Below are 24695 nucleotides of genomic sequence, written 5' to 3'. Positions count from 1 at the left end.
TGTCATACAGAACAATAGACAGCAGTCCTCAGGCATTTGAAGTGGAACTTGGAATCCATTGTCACCCCACCCTCCCTGCTCAGTGCTCTCATGCCATGGCCTCTCCTTGGTTCATAAATCCCATGTCCAATTCTATCCTTGTCTTTTAACGGGCCCTTCCAGACAAGCCTTTATCTTAATCTTCTAAAGGATTTGACCTTGGATTCTTGGTACCTTCCAAATAATTCATCGCTCCAGATTTATACTGCATAATAGTGGTATAAAAAGTTTAATACAAATAGGATTACTGAGAAGGTTGAATTCAGCATTTCAAAGACTTTACAACAGTCGGTCAATAGTTAGCATATGCGATAAAATTTTGTTATCATTTACTATAAAATATCAATATAACTATTATTTAGATTAAGACCACACTCTTTTAGGATCATCCAATTCCATTTCTCTTAAATCCACATTACTCAAGGCAAGCTTCTCAGTGGCTGAGTGGATTTGTTAACTAGATGGAGCACACAAACCTGGGTTAATATCCACTAGGCAGCCAGGGAGGGTCCTGTTCAAGCAGTGGGGGTGGTGGTTGCCAAACTTTTGAGAGTTAGTTGCTGTGAGTCTTAACTTCTGTCCTCAGAGCTGAACCCATGTGCATTAAATGACAGGAAAGTGACATGGCTGGTCACTGACCCAGGACGTCCTGCTCTTTGAGCCTCTGGGGAGAGGCAGCCCATCGCTGTGTTGGTGTAGCTCAGGGCTGGCTTCCATCCTCCCTCTGCCACAGCACCAGGGACCCCGTGTGGCTACAGTCAATTCTGCCAACTTACACTTTGTCTTCTCATCATCAGAAGTCACTTCCCTGCTTTCTCTTTTATGACATGCAGCATTCTATTCGTTTCATTTTTGTCACAAACTACTGTCAATTTTGCTTTCTGGGAAAGTTGAAATGAGAAATAAAATGTCTGAAGTCCTGATAATTATCGAGAAAAATGGTGAAGTCTCTTTGCCCTTCTTTATTCCCATTGTTTGTATTAACCTGAGGATGAAGCAGAGAGTAATGCCAGAGGAGAAAGACAGACTATGCCCAGGAAACCACTGTAATTACTATGTGGTTATTTACCTTTAAAATGAAGCACCATGAATAATTAAGAAAAGAAGGCTGAGATAGCATCCTGAGCCTCACTGCCCTGCATCTTGAGCATGAGACAGACAGGGATGAACAGAGAGGCCCAACTTAAAGTCAGTCTGAATGAGCAGCTGACGTTCACCAGTTTCTGTTCTACAAGTTTCCACTGGGAGACATCGTCACTGAAACTCCTGTGCAAAGCTCAGAAATTCTGAGCATAGTGTGTTCCATCCTTTCAGCAAAGAATTGAACAATAAAAGCGGTGCTGGCATAATAAAAGTTATCGTCCTATTGAATGTAAATGATTGCAATGGATAGCTAATGCCTCCACCCACTTAGACAAAATAAACGTTTTCTGTCAGCGTTTAGGGCTGTGGACACCTCTGACACCCAAGTCCTGACTCAGGAGAGGAGCAGGTCACCAATAAAAACAAGGGTCCTTCACACACACCCTCCCGGGGGAAGAAGAGGATCCTGGTGATCATTTTGCCACAGAGACACAAGCCCCTCCGCCTGGGGAGGATTCTAAGGACCTCAGGATGGGGTGAGCCTGCCCTCAAGGGGGAGTCCAGGAGAGTTATAGTTGAGGACACTGTCACTCCAGAGGCAAAGGGTTACTAGAGCTGATCTCGGCCTCGTGAATGGGGTGGGTGGTGCTGGTAAAATATTACTGTCTTGTTATGAGAATCTGCACACCTACACCCACCAGCAAAGAACCCAGATTCCTGCTGGGGGTACTGGCACAGCCTGAGGAGCCCTAACAACCAGTTATAGACGCCGGAAGGAAACGGCAATGTCTACAGAAGTCCTGACCTAGTGGACCCGGGAAGCATAACTACGTGGCCCTGCAGGAATGGGTTCCAGAAGAGAAACATCCCCGAAACGCAGTCACTAAAACCTCAGCCTCTGCAGGGAACACAACAGTAAACAAAACTCAGCCCTTGGTTCTAAAGAGCTTATGTACTACACGTGGTCCAGCGAGGACCTGACTAAATACACTATCCCACTTGGTGAGGGAGCCTGACGCCCTGTGCAAAGTAAGGAGGGCAGCACGGTGCCCAGACTGACACATCTAAAGTTTGTTGGGAGCCCTAACGGGTTTGGCTCTGTGGATAGAGCGTCGGCCTGTGGACTGAAAGGTCCCAGGTTCGATTCCAGTCAAGAGCATGTACCTTGGTTGTGGGCACATCCCCAGTGGGAGGTGTGCAGGAGGCAGCTGATCGATGTTTCTCTCTCACCGATGTTTCTAACTCTCTGTCGCTCTCCCTTCCTCTCCGTAAAAAATCAAAAAAATATATTAAAAAAAAGTTTGTTGGGAATTTAATATAGAAAATTAATATTGCAGATTGATGACATCTTCTTAGACCACCTAAAAGAAACAAAAAAGGAAGTGAATGTGGAAAGAAATGGTTAGAAAATGAAAATTGTGGTGTTCCCTATTTAAGGGCCCTGACCAGAAAGAAGATCATTGGAGAACTTTTGGCTCAAGGCTGTTCACCAGATGCCCAGCTCAGCCAGGCCAGCAGCACCCTCATTTGCCCATAGCCCTCCTGCTCTCTCTATTCACGGCCCTGGTGCTGTTCAGCTCTGGCCCCGGTGAATCTCTGGGCTGTGGCCTGCCTCAGGACCATGCCCTGCTCAGCAGGGAGAACTTAGAGCTTCTGAGCCAAATGAGCACAATCTCCCCTCTCTTCTGTCTGAAGGACAGACAGCACTTCAGATTCCCCCGGGCAACGGTGGAAGGCAGCCAGGTCCAGAAGGCCCAGGCCATCTCTGTCCTCCACGAGATGCTCCAGCAGATCTTCGACCTCTTGCCCACAGAGAACTCCTCTGTCACCTGGAACACGACCCTCGTGGACCAACTGCGCACAGGACTCCATCGGCAGCTGGAAGACCTGGACACCTGCTGGGCGCGGGAGATGGGAGAGGAGGGATCTGCCCTGGCCATGCAGGGCCCTACCCTGGCCTTGAAGAGGTACTTCCAGGGCATCCGTCTCTACCTGAAGGAGAGAAATACAGTGACTGCGCCTGGGAAGTTGTCAGAGTGGAAATCATGAGATCCTTCTCCTCAAGGAGAGCCTTGCAAGAAAGGCTAAGAAATAACGATGGAGACGTGAGGTCACCTTGAAAGGATTCTCACTGATGAATGTGCTACATCACGTTTGCACATCTTGAGTCAAATCAAAGGCTCTTAGGTCAGCTTTAGTCACAGAATTTATTATGTTTTATTCAGCAAATCTGTTGTCAGGGTATTAAGCAAGAAAATGTTATGAAATTTAGCTCCTGGGATATCAGTCCCTAATAGATTACTGTGGTGATGCTATTTATTTATTTATTTATTTATTTATTTATTTATTGTTTCTTCTTCATTTACTATTTATTATTTCATGTTATCATATTGATATATTTACATAACCAATATTTGCCCTTACTTTGTATTAAAATTTACACCACATGTTTACTGTTTTGGCATTAAACTTGCATTTTGCTTTATTAAATTCTTATCAAAATAATTTCCCGAGTTCTTTTATTCTGAAAAACTAAATCTTTATTTTTTGCCACATAGATCAATTTCAACATACTACTTGTCTATTAAGTCCTCTAGAACAGTTACACCAAATCTCAGAAAATGCCTATCTAAAGCTGGAAACGCATGGAATTGAGAAGAGCCCTGGAAAGCATGGGAGACGTTCACTGGTCATGTCTGAGTTGTTACTGATTTCTGTTCCGTCAACAAGGAGCAGTGGGAAGAAACATCTGAGTCACCTAGAGTGGAGTGGGAAAGGTATATGGTCTTCGTTGGCTGGAAATAAGATCATTAAAGGTACGTGTGGACACATCTGAGAAGTGAGATGAGGAGGTTAGTGGTCATTTTTCACACACTTAACTCTGTGGAATGGGACTGTGTCTCCAGTTTGTCACCCCTCTCATGGCGGTTTTTATCCGTGAAAGAATGGGATTCTGCAGCCCATTCAGCATCCAGAGATTTGGGCTGGATCCTACCTCTATTTAACAGCAGCGGGACTTTGATAAACAATGTAAACTCTCATGGTCCTGGGTTTAATGTGGGGACAATTACAGTTTATTTTGATAGGATTTTTGCCCGAATGAATATTCCTTGTCCTGTTTTGAGTAAATACACACAAAAAGCATAAAGCAGTGCCTGGCAAACATAATCACGATAGAAGGGCGATCCTCAGGCAGGAGCCCAGTGAGCTGGTTGAGGTAGGGCCTAGAAGGCAACACTGGGGAGGCTGCGAGGCCCTGGGCATAACCGGTCTTGTTCCTGTGTTTTTACGCGGGTATTAGTGTCACAGTACATTCAATGAATGAATATTCCTCGTCCTGTTTGCTGGAGATACGTGCAATTTCTGTGCATTATCCTTCTAAAAGTGCTCTTGGAAATTAGTAGAAATTGTTGGTCAATTTTGGACTTCCCAAAGCTGAGCGGTGATGGGTTCCAGGCTGATTGTTTGAAGGCAACAAGGGAAACTCACCTATATGTGGAGTTAAAACCGCAGTAAAGCAAAATGAATTTCCCTCTTCTCTTTGATGGTCTTTACTACTTTCCACATATAACCTTTGAACTCACACACACTTACACTTTAAACATGCCAAAGATGTCTCAGATGCATGTACATGTTATAGATGCCACACACATATATGAGATGCTCATTGGTTGTGGTTTGAAAGGAGTTTGGACCAGTGAACTCAGTCCAGTGGCCACGAAGTGTGGTGGCATCTGCTAGATTGGATGTGGGGGGTGGCCTCTGTTGACGTTCCAGTTGTGTCCCCTTTTGCCAAGAACCCTTTGGGAGTGTTCCAGAACTGGGACTGGGCCTGGAACCCTGGGGGCACAGGCTTCTTCTCTGCTGTTTCCTTGGGGGCAGCGCTGTGCTGCAGACGGAGAACTTTGCCTGGTTTATTCTGCTTCTAACTTCGTTTCATTTCTATAGCGTTGGAATCATATTTGGGAATTACGACATTCAGTGATGCCCATGTGTAGCAATTTTCTTTTTAAAAAGGTCAGGCTAGGGAACCAAATGTTCAGCCCCCAAAAGATTGAGTCTTGTTTTCCCTTTTCTTCCCACTATTCCAAACCAACAGTTAGAAAAGAGACATGAGGAATGGGAATTCTCAGGAGAGATGAAACCATTATCCATCTGTGAGACCTGGAAGGTCAGAGCACAGGGTAGACACCAGGGCTTCAACTGAAAACCAGTAACCACAAACTTGGCTGTGGTAGAAGATTCCAGCATATAAATCCCAACAAATGATTCTGGGCCATGGAATGGCTTCTTAAGAGAGTTCAGGTCACCTGAGGGCCAGAGTTCCTCCACTGTTCACCACCCACTTTCCCCTCTCGGGGCCTCTGGGCCAGGCCTCTCTGTTGCGTTGGATCTGACACAAAAAGAGCCACACTGAGCCTCTGAAATACTCTGATCAGACACGAGTAGATTTGCCCTCAGGGAGCAGAATCCGCTGGGATGGAGCATCCGTGTCAGTGAGAATGTCAGAGTCTGTGCCCTTTTCAGGAAGGGACCGCTGTCTGAAATATCAGTAGAGGACCACGTGCATAAACCCTTGGTATTTGACTTTAACAAACAAACTTCAATTGAAAATGTTTTGATCGACTTTAAAACTGAATAAAATGGAAATACAAGAGGTGTGCATAAAATCAGTGGAGAAAGTCACATGATTATTAGTCAGGTTTGTTGCTTCTTTAGAACGAGAACAGCAAACAGCAGCTTTTGGACTCTGTGGGTCTCTCTGCAGCCATGCAGAGGCAGGAAGGACACGGAGCTCCAACAAGTCAGGTTCTGCTCTTCAACCCGGGGCTCACCCAGCGTTGATCGCATTTCACTTTTCCATAAAGTCCCAGGGACACAGCTGCTGACAGACATGCCACTTCCTAGAGCAGGCCCTTCTCAGTGGTGCCGAGAGGACAGACTCACAGCAGGAAAGCAAAGGAATCAGAACCTGGCCCCTCCCTCCGGATCCTCGCTCTGCTCCTCCACCTGGAGGAAACGAGGAAGGAGCCATGGGCCCTACCCGTAGGTGACAGTGTGAGATGTGGTGGAAGAATGATTATTTTGGTGGCAAAATGATGAGGTAATATCTTTGGACAAGTTAAATTCTCTAAGTTTCAGACTCCTTGAGAGAGAACCTGACTCACAAACCTCCGGGAGCTGTCATGATCACCTGGGACAATGTGTGTGAAAACATTTAAAATGGAATAGCTCTGTGCATATGTGGCTCTCACTATTATTGTCATGCATCCTTTGACCTTGAATTTTAATTCCTGGGCAGTAGTCTTGAAAGGGTCTATTCCCAAGGAAGCTTTCACTCAGCCTCCTACAGACTCTCTGCTCCTCCTGCCACTTGACACACCCAGGCTTCCCTGTTCCCAGTTTGGAGAGCTCACCCGGAAGGCACTTCACACAAATAGATTACAAACTTTTATGCTACTCACCCATACGAGATGACATTTTGAAAAAGTCAGTAACACTCTCCAATGAAAAACCATGACTGTATACGTAGTGGAATGCTTACTACAAAATCTTGGCTTAAAACAATTGACGGGAAAAAGATGTTGTAAGGTGAAGTGATGACAGTCACTAGGTCATGAGATACTGCCAAGCCCTAATCGGTTTGGCTCAGTAGATAGAGCATCAGCTGGAGGACTGAAGGGTCCTGGGTTCAATTGCAGTCAAGGGCATGTACCTTGGTTGCGGGCACATCCCCAGTAGAGGTTGTGCAAGAGGCAGCTGATTGATGTTTCTCTCTCATCAATGTTTCTAACTATCCCTCTCCCTTCCTCTCTGTAAAAAAAAAAAAAAAAAAAAATCAATAAAATATATTAACACAAAATAATAATAACCTGCTTAAAATAGTTAATATCCCAAAAAGCATGCTTTGGGGTAGCAAACTCTTCTACCCTTCAGTATCTACCATATACAGTATACAGGAGGTATACACGTCATTAAACTTAAAAAAAAAGATATTGCCAAATACAGCTATTCTTTCCATTGAAAATGAGATAAGCAGGGAAGTAGTAATTTTGAAAATATTACTGATGAGTTTGCTGCCCTTAAAGCCAGGAAATCACAATAAAGTCTGGTTGCGTCAAAAATTAATTATTTCAAATTAATACAAATTTTAAGACTTAATTTTAACCTTTATGATACATTTTTTACCACTTTAACGCTGTGGTGAAATTAGCCATTAATGTGGAAAGCACTATATATTACACACACACACACACACACACACACACACACACACACTTTCTCCCATAAGTCCATAGCTCCTTTAGGTCTCAGCCATGCCCCCAAGACATTCCATGGAGCTTCCTGTCCATAATGCAGATGTTTTCCCCTTTCTCTGAATTCTATAGCAGCCTCAACTAAGACATATGGCATCATTCATTTAGCACCTACAATACACTAGTTGAGACCAGGCCTGAATATTTCACGTTGAAATCCGAAATGACAGAGAGGAAACTGACGTGTACAATGACTTTCAACTCCTTTCTTTCAAAGAAGACCTGATACCTCTGCTCATAAGTAAGAAACACCGATGCAGCATCAAAGAGAAGGGGAATGATTGCCCCATCTAAAAGGCATAGAGTATTAATGAGAGAAAGGAAACAGCAAGAAGTATGATGAGGCTAGAGGAAGAGTATGCTGGTATTTGGTTTCCCACAGCTTGTTGGCCCAAATACATTATTTTAAAATATATTTTCGTTGATTTAAGAGAGGAGGGGAGAGGGAGAGAGAGAAACATCACTGATGAGGGAGAATCACTGATAGGCGGCCTCCTGCATGCCACATACTGGGGATCTATGGAGCTGGCAAGCCCAGCATGTGCCCTTGACCGGAACTGAACCCGGGCCCCTTCAGTCTGCAGGCTGACGCTCTAGCCACTGGGCCAAACCAGCCAGGGAGGCCCAAATACATTTTTAAAGTTAACTAAAAATGACTCACCATTGTCACATGGTTACAAGAAACTGTCCAACATGGCAATACTCTCAACTGAAAACAAGTAATCCCTTTGATAAAAAATACCATCTTCAATAAAACGTTTGTATTGATTTCAGAGAGGAAGGTGGAGGGAGAGAGAGATGGAAACATCAATGATGAGAGAGAATCATTGATTGGCTGCCTCCTGCAAGCCCCACCCAGGGATCTAGCTGCAACCAGGACCTGTGCCCAGACCAGGAATCAAACCAGCGCTGAGCCAGGCAGGCCAGGCTGAAACAAGTCATCGTGAAAATACTAAAGTGTTAGCTTCCACTCCAGCCAAGGCAGTAAAATTACATTAAATCCTAGTTTGGGTACAAATAAAATACAGTTGAAATAAAGTGGAAATTTCATACATGCAGATTTTATAGTATGAATGTTAAAAATTAAAACTTTTAAAATTTTCAGTTAATATTTACTTAATAGTCAGTATATAAGTATTTTAAAAATTCTAATAGAATGATATTTTCATGTTAACATTTTTAAATTTTAAGTTGATTTTAAATCAATATTTAAATATTTTTTAAAGTGTAAGAGAATGCTTGAATAGTTTTTACGTTTAAAATACATTTAAAATATTTCAGGATTTATTTAATACTAAACTAATAAACTATTTCAAAAGTTTAAATAAGTAATGCTTTAATATAGAATTTTTTAAAAATATTAGGCTTCATATTTATATTTAATATTAAAGTATTTTAATATTTATAGTAGCTTCACGAAGAGCCGTTTTAAAGTTCGCACTTTTCCGTATTTTTTTTAACTTTACTCCATGGCTCTCTAAGGTTGTAAAGTGGAAACATCACACGAAATGTCCCCAGCGCGGAGCAGTGGCCCGTCCTTCCCGCCTTCCCCGGCTCTGCATCTGGGCGCATCTCGCGCAGAAAGTGCCCCGATTCTGTACAAACCACCCAGCACGCTCTGATTCCAGCCTCTGATCCCGCAGCAAACGGATTCTCGGTAAAAATGGCCTCGCCGGGGTTTCCGCGCAAAAGGAAAGCCCCACGCTCCCGGGGAAGCGCAGCGAAGGCCAGGTTCTGTGCCGGCTTCCTCAGGACTATGGCCGCGGCGAGGCGCCGGCAGAGCTCCGTCCTCAGCAGCGGCGGCCTCCGAAGGGAGGTTTTGCCTTCACTATTAAAGCGGCACAAAGCGGCTCCGCGGGGCCGGGCCGGCTTCTCTGCTCTCAGACCAGACTGATTGAAAACGAATGTTCACCGCTCAGCTTTTCGCAAAGGCAACGTCACAAAAGGCCTCCTGCGCGCCCTCTAGCGGCCACCTGGAGAATCGCGCTTTCCAGGGATCCCTAGAAGGAAAGTTGCTGCTAATTTTGCCCGCGACTCCCCCTGGCGGTAGTCCCCGGAATCACTGCAATTCGCAATGGCCCAGATGTGTCTGTGGCTGGTGGCAGGGGTGATGCTGTGCTCCATCCCTGCTGGTTCTCTTGAGGAGGACATACGTTGGCTCGATATAAGAGACAACAAGAAAGTCTTAATTCTTTTGTCACAACTGCAAAGGACCCCCCCTTACTTATGCCTGGCTGACAGAAACGACTTCAAATTTCCTTGGAATTTGGAGACAATCCTCCAAATGAAGAAGACACAACGCGCCTGTTTCCACCATGTGATGATCACGCAGATCTTGTACGTCTTCGCAACAAGGCGCAGCTTTGCTGAATGGGACCACAGCCTCCTCTCTCAACTAATCTCCAGCCTTCATCAGTGCCTGGTGGACCTGGAGGACCAGGCGAAGAAGGAAGGAAATAATTTGGCTTGTCCCAGTTTGGGAATTCTCATCCGCGAGTACTTCCGAAGAATCTATAAGTACCTGAAAGAGAAGAAATACAGCTCCTGTGGCTGGGAGGTCGTTTTAGTGGAAATGATGAGACGCCTTGGAACAATGTAACAATCCTCAAAGCAAAGTCAACAAATTCAGAATAAATTTGTATGGTGACTGGCTCTCTCTCTTCAATTGCAGTGTTTGCGAAGCCTCTAAACAATCTCCACTCACATTCCTGCACCAGCTGAGAAATACCTGAAACCACAATCAAAGGGTTATTATAAAAATGCATTGTACATCATGAATTTACAAATTTATGTTTAGAAAGAGGTACATGATCTGCTGCTATCTTAAATAAACAATTTTATGACATAACTAGAGGCCCAGTGCACGAAATTCATGCACCGGTAGGGTCCCTAGTGGATTGATGCCGACAGCCGGCCGAGTACCTCCTCCCTTCCTCCGGATGCCTATCGAACTTGGGGCCTCCTTCCCTTCCCCTGCCTCCTGGTGCCGCAGTGGTAAAGTGGGTGAGGGGGGAGTTGGGAGGTCCACCTCCATTACCCCAGTCAGCTCCGCCCCCTGGTCAAACTCTCAGATGAATTCTCGGTCCAGGGGACAATTTGTACACTACACTTTTATTATATAGGATATTTTTACTGTTTAATTTTTTGGGAGGGCGGTGGTGAAGGAGGTAGGGGCTATACGCTGTTTCTAAATGACAAATTACACTTTTTTTTTTTTTTAAATGGAAAGGATCTTCAGAATAATGTTTGGTTAAATACATTTGTCAGTTAAGGTCACACTGGCTCTTGTACCTGATCAACAGAAAAATATCCAGACTTTGATCATTATAGAACTTTATTTTGTGTTTGTATAAGAGCACAATGCAAGCATTTCTGATCAGAAGACTCTTAAGTTTGGCTCTTGTGTAAACAATGATTGTAACTCATGGGCACCTTCTATTTGGAAACTTTGCCATACTGAACATGTGTTGCCAAATTTCTGTGGGAAGTTCAGTCTATTCTACCCAGTTGTACAGAGAGAAATGAGGGTAGGTCACCTGCGATGTTTCCACGACTGTACAGGGCAATGTCACTTATGCTCCCAGCAGTGGGGCTGAACCTATCTCAGGTGATGCACTAAGTGCAAAGAGGTGAGAAGCAGACTCTGACCTGGTGATCATGGAACAGGAGACAGAGCACACATAGGAACAGGAAGGAGATGGAAGTCAGCAGCAGCGTGAGAACTGGGCAGAACAGAGACAGGTAAAGCCTGGACTGGAACAGGCAGGCCCTCAGGAGGGGAGCAATGGGAAGGGCCTGCACTGAGTCACCTGTTTCTGCAGATCATCCTGGTTCCGAGGGTGAGAAGATGGAAGTGGATGCTGAGAGCAGAGCTCTCCCACAGAGACGTGGCCAACAGCAGTGTCCCCAGCACAGGGGACACTGACCCCACAGCAGCCTGCTGGGAATTGGAGGGACCACGGTTACTCCAGAGCCAGAGACAAACTTGTTTCAATTGTCAAAAAATTCTACTCTTCAAAACCATTTAAAAGGAATGTTGACTACTTTTCCTTAGAACTTAAAGTCAGTTCTGTGGACTCGGACCACACTGGTGATGTCATACAGAGCAATAGACAGCAGTCCACTGGCATTTGAAGTGGAACTTGGAATCAGTTGTCACCCCACCCTCCCTGCTCAGTGTTCTCATGGGGTGGCCTCTCCTTGGTTCATAAATGTCATGTCCAATTCTATCCTTGTCTTTTAACGGGCCCTTCCAGACCACCCCGTATCTTAAATTCCTTACGGGTTTGACCTTGCATTTGTGGTGCCTTCCAAATAAATCATCGCTCAGATCAATACGGCATAATAGTGGTATAAATAAGTTTAATACAAATAGATTACTGAGAAGGTTGAATTCACCATTTCAAAGATCTTAGAACAATGATTGGACCATAGTTAGCATGCAATAAAATTTTATCATTTACTGTAAAATATCAATATAATTATTATTTAGATTAAGAGCACACTCTTTTAGGATCATCCAATTCCATTTCCCTCAAATCCACATTACTCAAGGTAATCTTCCAGCAGCTGAGTGGATTTATTAACCAGATCAAGCACGTACATCAGGGTCAATATCCACTATGCAGCAGGGAGGGTCCTGCTCCAGCAGTGAGGGTGGTGGTCGCCAGTCTTCTGGGAGCTGGTTGCTGTGAGTCTTCTGTTCTGTCCTCAGAGCTGATCCCATGTGCATTAAATGACAGAAAAATGATGTGGCTGGTCACTGACCCAGGAGGTCCTGCTCTTTGAGCCTCTGGCAGAGGCAGCCCATCCCTGCGTTGGTGTAGCTCAGGGCTGGCTTCCATCCTCCCTCTGCCACAGCACCAGGGACCCCATGTGGCTAGTCAATTCTGCCAGCTTACACTTTGTCCTCTTGTCAGCAGAAGCCCCTCCGTCCTTTCACCTTTATGACATGCAGAATTTATTTGTTCCATTTTTGCCAAAAACAACTGTCAATTTTGCTTTCTGGGAAAGTTGAAATGAGAAAGAAAAAGTCTGAAGTCATGATAATTATAGAAAAAAATGGTGAAGTCCCTTTGACTTTCTTTACTTCCCTTTATATGAACCTCAGGATGAAGTAGAAAATCATGTCAGAGGAGCAACACAGACTATGCCCAGGAAACCAGTGAAATGACTATGTGGTTGTTTACATTTAAAATGAAGCACCATGAATAATTAGGGATGGAAGGCTGTTTCTCCCTGACTTAGCAGCCTGAGCCTCACTGCCCTGCATCCTGAGCATGAGACAGAGGGATGAACAGAGAGCCCAACAGAAACACGCAGACTGAATGAGCAGCTGACGTTCACCAGTTTATGTTCTACAAGTCCACTGAGAGACGTCATTGAATCTCCCGTGCCCAGCTCAGAAATTCTGAGCTTAGTGTGTTCAATAATTTAAAAAGAGAATTCAATAATAAAGCTGCACTTGCCAAAACAAATCATTGGCCTACTGAAGATCAGTTATTGCAAATGAATAACTAATGCCTCCACCCACTTAGAGAAAACAAACGTTTGCTGTCAGCGTTTAGGGCTGTGGACACCAATGACACCTGGGTCCTGGCTCAGGAGAGGAGCAGGTCACCACCAAAAGAAGGGTCCTTCACACACACCCTCCCGGGGGAAGCAGGAGGATCCTGACAGATTCTTTTGTCAACAACGACAGAAGCCCCTCCGCCTGGGGAGGATTCTAAGGACCTCAGGATGGGGTGAGCCTGCCCTCAGGGGGGAGTCCAGGAGAGTTATAGTTGAGGACACTGTCACTCCAGAGGCAAAGGGTTACTAGAGCTGATCTCGGCCTCGTGAATGGGGTGGTGCTGGGAAAATATTACTGTCTTGTTATGAGAATCTGCACACCTACACCCACCAGCAAAGAACCTAGATTCTTGCTGGGGGTACTGGCACAGCCTGAGGAGCCCTAACAACCAGTTGCAGACGCTGGAAGGAAATGGCAATGTCTACAGAAGTCCTGACCTAGTGGACCCGAGAAGCATAACCTCGTGGCCCTGCAGGAATGGGTTCCAGAAGAGAAACATCCCCGAAACGCAGTCACTAAAACCTCAGCCTCTGCAGTGAACACAACAGTAAACAAAACTCAGCCCTTGGTTCTAAAGAGCTTATGTACTACACGTGGTCCAGCAAGGACCTGACTAAATACACTATCCCACTTGGTGAGGGAGCCTGACGCCCTGTGCAAAGTAAGGAGGGCAGCACGGTGCCCAGACTGACACATCTAAAGTTTGTTGGGAGCCCTAACGGGTTTGGCTCTGTGGATAGAGCGTCGGCCTGTGGACTGAAAGGTCCCAGGTTCGATTCCAGTCAAGAGCATGTACCTTGGTTGTGGGCACATCCCAACCCATCCAGTGGGAGGTGTGCAGGAGGCAGCTGATTGATGTTTCTCTCTCTCCGATGTTTCTAACTCTCTGTCGCTCTCCCTTCCTCTCCGTAAAAAAATCAATAAAATATATTAAAAAAAAGTTTGTTGGGAATTTAAAATAGAAAATTAATATTGCAGATTGATGACATCTTCTTAGACCACCTAAAAGAAAACAAAAAAGGAAGTGAATGTGGAAAGAAATGGTTAGAAAATGAAAATTGTGGTGTTCCCTATTTAAGGGCCCTGCCCAGAAAGAAGGTCACTGGAGAACTTTTGGCTCAAGGCTGTTCACCAGACGCCCAGCTCAGCCAGGCCAGCAGCACCCTCGTTTGCCCATGGCCCTCCTGCTCTCTCTACTCACGGCCCTGGTGCTGTTCAGCTCTGGTCCCGGTGAATCTCTGGGCTGTGGCCTGCCTCAGGACCATGCCCTGCTCAGCAGGGAGAACTTAGAGCTTCTGAGCCAAATGAGCACAATCTCCCCTCTCTTCTGTCTGAAGGACAGAAAGCACTTCAGATTCCCCCGGGCAACGGTGGATGGCAGCCAGGTCCAGAAGGCCCAGGCCATCTCTGTCCTCCACGAGATGCTCCAGCAGATCTTCGACCTCTTGCCCACAGAGAACTCCTCTGTCACCTGGAACGCGACCCTCGTGGACCAACTGCGCACAGGACTCCATCGGCAGCTGGGAGACCTGGACACCTGCTGGGCGCGGGAGATGGGAGAGGAGGGATCTGCCCTGGCCATGCAGGGCCCTACCCTGGCCTTGAAGAGGTACTTCCAGGGCATCCGTCTCTACCTGAAGGAGAAGAAATACAGTGACTGCGCCTGGGAAGTTGTCAGAGTGGAAATCATGAGATCCTTCTCCTCAACGAGAGCCTTGCAAGAAAGGCTAAGAAATAACGATGGAGACGTGAGGTCACCTTGAAAGGATTCTCACTGATGAATGTGCCACATCACGTTTGCACATCTTGAGTCAAATCAAAGGCTCTTAGGTCAGCTTTAGTCACAGAATTTATTATGTTTTATTCAGCAAATCTGTTGTCAGGGTATTAAGCAAGAAAATGTTATGAAATTTAGCTCCTGGGATATCAGTCCCTAATAGATTACTGTGGTGATGCTATTTATTTATTTATTTATTTATTTATTTATTTATTGTTTCTTCTTCATTTACTATTTATTATTTCATGTTATCATATTGATATATTTACATAACCAATATTTGCCCTTACTTTGTATTAAAATTTACACCACATGTTTACTGTTTTGGCATTAAACTTGCATTTTGCTTTATTAAATTCTTATCAAAATAATTTCCCGAGTTCTTTTATTCTGAAAAACTAAATCTTTATTTTTTGCCACATAGATCAATTTCAACATACTACTTGTCTATTAAGTCCTCTAGAACAGTTACACCAAATCTCAGAAAATGCCTATCTAAAGCTGGAAACGCATGGAATTGAGAAGAGCCCTGGAAAGCATGGGAGACGTTCACTGGTCATGTCTGATTTGTTACTGATTTCTGTTCCGTCAACAAGGAGCAGTGGGAAGAAACATCTGAGTCACGTAGAGTGGAGTGGGAAAGGTATATGGTCTTCGTTGGCTGGAAATAAGATCATTAAAGGTACGTGTGGACACATCTGAGAAGTGAGATGAGGAGGTTAGTGGTCATTTTTCACACACTTAACTCTGTGGAATGGGACTGTGTCTCCAGTTTGTCACCCCTCTCATGGCGGTTTTTATCCGTGAAAGAATGGGATTCTGCAGCCCATTCAGCATCCAGAGATTTGGGCTGGATCCTACCTCTATTTAACAGCAGCGGGACTTTGATAAACAATGTAAACTCCCATGGTCCTGGGTTTAATGTGGGGACAATTACAGTTTATTTTGATAGGATTTTTGCCCGAATGAATATTCCTTGTCCTGTTTTGAGTAAATACACACAAAAAGCATAAAGCAGTGCCTGGCAAACATAATCACGATAGAAGGGCGATCCTCAGGCAGGAGCCCAGTGAGCTGGTTGAGGTAGGGCCTAGAAGGCAACACTGGGGAGGCTGCGAGGCCCTGGGCATAACCGGTCTTGTTCCTGTGTTTTTACGCGGGTATTAGTGTCACAGTACATTCAATGAATGAATATTCCTTGTCCTGTTTGCTGGAGTTACGTGCAATTTCTGTGCATTATCCTTCTAAAAGTGCTCTTGGAAATTAGTAGAAATTGTTGGTCAATTTTGGACTTCCCAAAGCTGAGCGGTGATGGGTTCCAGGCTGATTGTTTGAAGGCAACAAGGGAAACTCACCTATATGTGGAGTTAAAACCGCAGTAAAGCAAAATGAATTTCCCTCTTCTCTTTGATGGTCTTTACTACTTTCCACATATAACCTTTGAACTCACACACACTTACACTTTAAACATGCCAAAGATGTCTCAGATGCATGTACATGTTATAGATGCCACACACATATATGAGATGCTCATTGGTTGTGGTTTGAAAGGAGTTTGGACCAGTGAACTCAGTCCAGTGGCCACGAAGTGTGGTGGCATCTGCTAGATTGGATGTGGGGGGTGGCCTCTGTTGACGTTCCAGTTGTGTCCCCTTTTGTCAAGAACCCTTTGGGAGTGTTCCAGAACTGGGACTGGGCCTGGAACCCTGGGGGCACAGGCTTCTTCTCTGCTGTTTCCTTGGGGGCAGCACTGTGCTGCAGACGGAGAACTTTGCCTGGTTTATTCTGCTTCTAACTTCGTTTCATTTCTATAGCGTTGGAATCATATTTGGGAATTACGACATTCAGTGATGCCCATGTGTAGCAATTTTCTTTTTAAAAAGGTCAGGCTAGGGAACCAAATGTTCAGCCCCCAAAAGATTGAGTCTTGTTTTCCCTTTTCTTCCCACTATTCCAAACCAACAGTTAGAAAAGAGACATGAGGAATGGGAATTCTCAGGAGAGATGAAACCATTATCCATCTGTGAGACCTGGAAGGTCAGAGCACAGGGTAGACACCAGGGCTTCAACTGAAAACCGGTAACCACAAACTTGGCTGTGGTAGAAGATTCCAGCATATAAATCCCAACAAATGATTCTGGGCCATGGAATGGCTTCTTAAGAGAGTTCAGGTCACCTGAGGGCCAGAGTTCCTCCACTGTTCACCACCCACTTTCCCCTCTCGGGGCCTCTGGGCCAGGCCTCTCTGTTGCGTTGGATCTGACACAAAAAGAGCCACACTGAGCCTCTGAAATACTCTGATCAGACACGAGTAGATTTGCCCTCAGGGAGCAGAATCCGCTGGGATGGAGCATCCGTGTCAGTGAGAATCTCAGAGTCTGTGCCCTTTTCAGGAAGGGACCGCTGTCTGAAATATCAGTAGAGGACCACGTGCATAAACCCTTGGTATTTGACTTTAACAAACAAACTTCAATTGAAAATGTTTTGATCGACTTTAAAACTGAATAAAATGGAAATACAAGAGGTGTGCATAAAATCAGTGGAGAAAGTCACATGATTATTAGTCAGGTTTGTTGCTTCTTTAGAACGAGAACAGCAAACAGCAGCTTTTGGACTCTGTGGGTCTCTCTGCAGCCATGCAGAGGCAGGAAGGACACGGAGCTCCAACAAGTCAGGTTCTGCTCTTCAACCCGGGGCTCACCCAGCGTTGATCGCATTTCACTTTTCCATAAAGTCCCAGGGACACAGCTGCTGACAGACATGCCACTTCCTAGAGCAGGCCCTTCTCAGTGGTGCCGAGAGGACAGACTCACAGCAGGAAAGCAAAGGAATCAGAACCTGGCCCCTCCCTCCGGATCCTCGCTCTGCTCCTCCACCTGGAGGAAACGAGGAAGGAGCCATGGGCCCTACCCGTAGGTGACAGTGTGAGATGTGGTGGAAGAATGATTATTTTGGTGGCAAAATGATGAGGTAATATCTTTGGACAAGTTAAATTCTCTAAGTTTCAGACTCCTTGAGAGAGAACCTGACTCACAAACCTCCGGGAGCTGTCATGATCACCTGGGACAATGTGTGTGAAAACATTTAAAATGGAATAGCTCTGTGCATATGTGGCTCTCACTATTATTGTCATGCATCCTTTGACCTTGAATTTTAATTCCTGGGCAGTAGTCTTGAAAGGGTCTATTCCCAAGGAAGCTTTCACTCAGCCTCCTACAGACTCTCTGCTCCTCCTGCCACTTGACACACCCAGGCTTCCCTGTTCCCAGTTTGGAGAGCTCACCCGGAAGGCACTTCACACAAATAGATTACAAACTTTTATGCTACTCACCCATACGAGATGACATTTTGAAAAAGTCAGTAACACTCTCCAATGAAAAACCATGACTGTATACGTAGTGGAATGCTTACTACAAAATCTTGGCTTAAAACAATTGACGGGAAAAAGATGTTGTAAGGTGAAGTGATGACAGTCACTAGGTCATGAGATACTGCCAAGCCCTAATCGGTTTGGCTCAGTAGATAGAGCATCAGCTGGAGGACTGAAGGGTCCTGGGTTCAATTGCAGTCAAGGGCATGTACCTTGGTTGCGGGCACATCCCCAGTAGAGGTTGTGCAAGAGGCAGCTGATTGATGTTTCTCTCTCATCAATGTTTCTAACTATCCCTCTCCCTTCCTCTCTGTAAAAAAAAAAAAAAAAAAAAATCAATAAAATATATTAACACAAAATAATAATAACCTGCTTAAAATAGTTAATATCCCAAAAAGCATGCTTTGGGGTAGCAAACTCTTCTACCCTTCAGTATCTACCATATACAGTATACAGGAGGTATACACGTCATTAAACTTAAAAAAAAAGATATTGCCAAATACAGCTATTCTTTCCATTGAAAATGAGATAAGCAGGGAAGTAGTAATTTTGAAAATATTACTGATGAGTTTGCTGCCCTTAAAGCCAGGAAATCACAATAAAGTCTGGTTGCGTCAAAAATTAATTATTTCAAATTAATACAAATTTTAAGACTTAATTTTAACCTTTATGATACATTTTTTACCACTTTAACGCTGTGGTGAAATTAGCCATTAATGTGGAAAGCACTATATATTACACACACACACACACACACACACACACACACACACTTTCTCCCATAAGTCCATAGCTCCTTTAGGTCTCAGCCATGCCCCCAAGACATTCCATGGAGCTTCCTGTCCATAATGCAGATGTTTTCCCCTTTCTCTGAATTCTATAGCAGCCTCAACTAAGACATATGGCATCATTCATTTAGCACCTACAATACACTAGTTGAGACCAGGCCTGAATATTTCACGTTGAAATCCGAAATGACAGAGAGGAAACTGACGTGTACAATGACTTTCAACTCCTTTCTTTCAAAGAAGACCTGATACCTCTGCTCATAAGTAAGAAACACCGATGCAGCATCAAAGAGAAGGGGAATGATTGCCCCATCTAAAAGGCATAGAGTATTAATGAGAGAAAGGAAACAGCAAGAAGTATGATGAGGCTAGAGGAAGAGTATGCTGGTATTTGGTTTCCCACAGCTTGTTGGCCCAAATACATTATTTTAAAATATATTTTCGTTGATTTAAGAGAGGAGGGGAGAGGGAGAGAGAGAAACATCACTGATGAGGGAGAATCACTGATAGGCGGCCTCCTGCATGCCACATACTGGGGATCTATGGAGCTGGCAAGCCCAGCATGTGCCCTTGACCGGAACTGAACCCGGGCCCCTTCAGTCTGCAGGCTGACGCTCTAGCCACTGGGCCAAACCAGCCAGGGAGGCCCAAATACATTTTTAAAGTTAACTAAAAATGACTCACCATTGTCACATGGTTACAAGAAACTGTCCAACATGGCAATACTCTCAACTGAAAACAAGTAATCCCTTTGATAAAAAATACCATCTTCAATAAAACGTTTGTATTGATTTCAGAGAGGAAGGTGGAGGGAGAGAGAGATGGAAACATCAATGATGAGAGAGAATCATTGATTGGCTGCCTCCTGCAAGCCCCACCCAGGGATCTAGCTGCAACCAGGACCTGTGCCCAGACCAGGAATCAAACCAGCGCTGAGCCAGGCAGGCCAGGCTGAAACAAGTCATCGTGAAAATACTAAAGTGTTAGCTTCCACTCCAGCCAAGGCAGTAAAATTACATTAAATCCTAGTTTGGGTACAAATAAAATACAGTTGAAATAAAGTGGAAATTTCATACATGCAGATTTTATAGTATGAATGTTAAAAATTAAAACTTTTAAAATTTTCAGTTAATATTTACTTAATAGTCAGTATATAAGTATTTTAAAAATTCTAATAGAATGATATTTTCATGTTAACATTTTTAAATTTTAAGTTGATTTTAAATCAATATTTAAATATTTTTTAAAGTGTAAGAGAATGCTTGAATAGTTTTTACGTTTAAAATACATTTAAAATATTTCAGGATTTATTTAATACTAAACTAATAAACTATTTCAAAAGTTTAAATAAGTAATGCTTTAATATAGAATTTTTTAAAAATATTAGGCTTCATATTTATATTTAATATTAAAGTATTTTAATATTTATAGTAGCTTCACGAAGAGCCGTTTTAAAGTTCGCACTTTTCCGTATTTTTTTTAACTTTACTCCATGGCTCTCTAAGGTTGTAAAGTGGAAACATCACACGAAATGTCCCCAGCGCGGAGCAGTGGCCCGTCCTTCCCGCCTTCCCCGGCTCTGCATCTGGGCGCATCTCGCGCAGAAAGTGCCCCGATTCTGTACAAACCACCCAGCACGCTCTGATTCCAGCCTCTGATCCCGCAGCAAACGGATTCTCGGTAAAAATGGCCTCGCCGGGGTTTCCGCGCAAAAGGAAAGCCCCACGCTCCCGGGGAAGCGCAGCGAAGGCCAGGTTCTGTGCCGGCTTCCTCAGGACTATGGCCGCGGCGAGGCGCCGGCAGAGCTCCGTCCTCAGCAGCGGCGGCCTCCGAAGGGAGGTTTTGCCTTCACTATTAAAGCGGCACAAAGCGGCTCCGCGGGGCCGGGCCGGCTTCTCTGCTCTCAGACCAGACTGATTGAAAACGAATGTTCACCGCTCAGCTTTTCGCAAAGGCAACGTCACAAAAGGCCTCCTGCGCGCCCTCTAGCGGCCACCTGGAGAATCGCGCTTTCCAGGGATCCCTAGAAGGAAAGTTGCTGCTAATTTTGCCCGCGACTCCCCCTGGCGGTAGTCCCCGGAATCACTGCAATTCGCAATGGCCCAGATGTGTCTGTGGCTGGTGGCAGGGGTGATGCTGTGCTCCATCCCTGCTGGTTCTCTTGAGGAGGACATACGTTGGCTCGATATAAGAGACAACAAGAAAGTCTTAATTCTTTTGTCACAACTGCAAAGGACCCCCCCTTACTTATGCCTGGCTGACAGAAACGACTTCAAATTTCCTTGGAATTTGGAGACAATCCTCCAAATGAAGAAGACACAACGCGCCTGTTTCCACCATGTGATGATCACGCAGATCTTGTACGTCTTCGCAACAAGGCGCAGCTTTGCTGAATGGGACCACAGCCTCCTCTCTCAACTAATCTCCAGCCTTCATCAGTGCCTGGTGGACCTGGAGGACCAGGCGAAGAAGGAAGGAAATAATTTGGCTTGTCCCAGTTTGGGAATTCTCATCCGCGAGTACTTCCGAAGAATCTATAAGTACCTGAAAGAGAAGAAATACAGCTCCTGTGGCTGGGAGGTCGTTTTAGTGGAAATGATGAGACGCCTTGGAACAATGTAACAATCCTCAAAGCAAAGTCAACAAATTCAGAATAAATTTGTATGGTGACTGGCTCTCTCTCTTCAATTGCAGTGTTTGCGAAGCCTCTAAACAATCTCCACTCACATTCCTGCACCAGCTGAGAAATACCTGAAACCACAATCAAAGGGTTATTATAAAAATGCATTGTACATCATGAATTTACAAATTTATGTTTAGAAAGAGGTACATGATCTGCTATCTTAAATAAACAATTTTATGACATAATTAGAGGCCCAGTGCACAAAATTCATGCACCGGTAGGGTCCCTAGTGGATTGATGCCGACAGCCGGCCGAGTACCTCCTCCCTTCCTCCGGATGCCTATCGAACTTGGGGCCTCCTTCCCTTCCCCTGCCTCCTGGTGCCGCAGTGGTAAAGTGGGTGAGGGGGGAGTTGGGAGGTCCACCTCCATTACCCCAGTCAGCTCCGCCCCCTGGTCAAACTCTCAGATGAATTCTCGGTCCAGGGGACAATTTGTACACTACACTTTTATTATATAGGATATTTTTACTGTTTAATTTTTTGGGAGGGCGGTGGTGGAGGAGGTAGGGGCTATACGCTGTTTCTAAATGACAAATTACACTTTTTTTTTTTTTTAAATGGAAAGGATCTTCAGAATAATGTTTGGTTAAATACATTTGTCAGTTAAGGTCACACTGGCTCTTGTACCTGATCAACCGAAAAATATCCAGACTTTGATCATTATAGAACTTTATTTTGTGTTTGTATAAGAGCACAATGCAAGCATTTCTGATCAGAAGACTCTTAAGTTTGGCTCTTGTGTAAACAATGATTGTAACTCATGGGCACCTTCTATTTGGAAACTTTGCCATACTGAACATGTGTTGCCAAATTTCTGTGGGAAGTTCAGTCTATTCTACCCAGTTGTACAGAGAGAAATGAGGGTAGGTCACCTGGGATGTTTCCACGACTGTACAGGGCAATGTCACTTATGCTCCCAGCAGTGGGGCTGAACCTATCTCAGGTGATGCACTAAGTGCAAAGAGGTGAGAAGTAGACTCTGACCTGGTGATCATGGAACAGGAGACAGAGCACACCTAGGAACAGGAAGGAGATGGAAGTCAGCAGCAGCGTGAGAACTGGGCAGAACAGAGACAGGTAAAGCCTGGACTGGAACAGGCAGGCCCTCAGGAGGGGAACAATGGGAAGGGCCTGCACTGAGTCACCTGTTTCTGCAGATCATCCTGGTTCCGAGGGTGAGAAGATGGAAGTGGATGCTGAGAGCAGAGCTCTCCCACAGAGACGTGGCCAACAGCAGTGTCCCCAGCACAGGGGACACTGACCCCACAGCAGCCTGCTGGGAATTGGAGGGACCACGGTTACTCCAGAGCCAGAGACAAACTTGTTTCAATTGTCAAAAAATTCTACTCTTCAAAACCATTTAAAAGGAATGTTGACTACTTTTCCTTAGAACTTAAAGTCAGTTCTGTGGACTCGGACCACACTGGTGATGTCATACAGAGCAATAGACAGCAGTCCACTGGCATTTGAAGTGGAACTTGGAATCAGTTGTCACCCCACCCTCCCTGCTCAGTGTTCTCATGGGGTGGCCTCTCCTTGGTTCATAAATGTCATGTCCAATTCTATCCTTGTCTTTTAACGGGCCCTTCCAGACCACCCCGTATCTTAAATTCCTTACGGGTTTGACCTTGCATTTGTGGTGCCTTCCAAATAAATCATCGCTCAGATCAATACGGCATAATAGTGGTATAAATAAGTTTAATACAAATAGATTACTGAGAAGGTTGAATTCACCATTTCAAAGATCTTAGAACAATGATTGGACCATAGTTAGCATGCAATAAAATTTTATCATTTACTGTAAAATATCAATATAATTATTATTTAGATTAAGAGCACACTCTTTTAGGATCATCCAATTCCATTTCCCTCAAATCCACATTACTCAAGGCAATCTTCCAGCAGCTGAGTGGATTTATTAACCAGATCAAGCACGTACATCAGGGTCAATATCCACTATGCAGCAGGGAGGGTCCTGCTCCAGCAGTGAGGGTGGTGGTCGCCAGTCTTCTGGGAGCTGGTTGCTGTGAGTCTTCTGTTCTGTCCTCAGAGCTGATCCCATGTGCATTAAATGACAGAAAAATGATGTGGCTGGTCACTGACCCAGGAGGTCCTGCTCTTTGAGCCTCTGGCAGAGGCAGCCCATCCCTGCGTTGGTGTAGCTCAGGGCTGGCTTCCATCCTCCCTCTGCCACAGCACCAGGGACCCCATGTGGCTAGTCAATTCTGCCAGCTTACACTTTGTCCTCTTGTCAGCAGAAGCCCCTCCGTCCTTTCACCTTTATGACATGCAGAATTTATTTGTTCCATTTTTGCCAAAAACAACTGTCAATTTTGCTTTCTGGGAAAGTTGAAATGAGAAAGAAAAAGTCTGAAGTCATGATAATTATAGAAAAAAATGGTGAAGTCCCTTTGACTTTCTTTACTTCCCTTTATATGAACCTCAGGATGAAGTAGAAAATCATGTCAGAGGAGCAACACAGACTATGCCCAGGAAACCAGTGAAATGACTATGTGGTTGTTTACATTTAAAATGAAGCACCATGAATAATTAGGGATGGAAGGCTGTTTCTCCCTGACTTAGCAGCCTGAGCCTCACTGCCCTGCATCCTGAGCATGAGACAGAGGGATGAACAGAGAGCCCAATAGAAACACGCAGACTGAATGAGCAGCTGACGTTCACCAGTTTATGTTCTACAAGTCCACTGAGAGACGTCATTGAATCTCCCGTGCCCAGCTCAGAAATTCTGAGCTTAGTGTGTTCAATAATTTAAAAAGAGAATTCAATAATAAAGCTGCACTTGCCAAAACAAATCATTGGCCTACTGAAGATCAGTTATTGCAAATGAATAACTAATGCCTCCACCCACTTAGAGAAAACAAACGTTTGCTGTCAGCGTTTAGGGCTGTGGACACCAATGACACCTGGGTCCTGGCTCAGGAGAGGAGCAGGTCACCACCAAAAGAAGGGTCCTTCACACACACCCTCCCGGGGGAAGCAGGAGGATCCTGACAGATTCTTTTGTCAACAACGACAGAAGCCCCTCCGCCTGGGGAGGATTCTAA

At 44.7% G+C, this 24695-nt stretch overlaps 3 protein-coding genes and 1 pseudogene across 4 annotated transcripts; all 4 read left to right on the top strand.

Annotated features, from left to right (window-relative positions):
- The first annotated feature begins 1653 nt into the window (after positions 1-1653).
- Positions 1654-3242, top strand: LOC308248308 (interferon omega-2-like; annotated as a pseudogene). The gene is made up of 2 exons: positions 1654-1658; positions 2560-3242. The product of its transcript is annotated as an interferon omega-2-like (transcript).
- Positions 3243-8808: 5566 nt separating this feature from the next.
- Positions 8809-10054, top strand: LOC308249717 (interferon omega-1-like). Its single transcript, XM_080671466.1, has one exon. It carries the CDS (start codon positions 9514-9516, stop codon positions 10036-10038), a length of 525 nt encoding a protein of 174 aa, XP_080527592.1. The 5' UTR covers positions 8809-9513; the 3' UTR covers positions 10039-10054.
- Positions 10055-14171: 4117 nt separating this feature from the next.
- LOC308248510 (interferon omega-2-like) lies at positions 14172-14774 on the top strand (the record flags this gene model as incomplete). Its single annotated transcript, XM_080668623.1, has 1 exon — positions 14172-14774. Exon 1 carries the CDS (start codon positions 14187-14189, stop codon positions 14772-14774), a length of 588 nt encoding a protein of 195 aa, XP_080524749.1. The 5' UTR covers positions 14172-14186.
- A 5564-nt stretch (positions 14775-20338) lies between these two features.
- Positions 20339-21669, top strand: LOC308248766 (interferon omega-1-like). Its single transcript, XM_080669055.1, has one exon. It carries the CDS (start codon positions 21044-21046, stop codon positions 21566-21568), a length of 525 nt encoding a protein of 174 aa, XP_080525181.1. The 5' UTR covers positions 20339-21043; the 3' UTR covers positions 21569-21669.
- Positions 21670-24695: the final 3026 nt, after the last annotated feature.

Source organism: Plecotus auritus, assembly GCF_963455305.1.
Source record: "Plecotus auritus genome assembly, chromosome: 5".
In the NCBI taxonomy this organism is placed as follows: Eukaryota; Metazoa; Chordata; class Mammalia; order Chiroptera; family Vespertilionidae; genus Plecotus; species Plecotus auritus.
The sequence above is the reverse complement of the archived record's forward strand: the minus strand, read 5'-3'. Positions and strand labels throughout refer to the sequence as shown.

What these genes read in the sequence shown, in the direction of transcription:
- LOC308249717 (XM_080671466.1), top strand. Translation starts at nt 9,514, where the DNA reads ATGGCCCAGATGTGTCTGTGGCTGGTGGCAGGGGTGATGCTGTGCTCC.
- LOC308248766 (XM_080669055.1), top strand. Translation starts at nt 21,044, where the DNA reads ATGGCCCAGATGTGTCTGTGGCTGGTGGCAGGGGTGATGCTGTGCTCC.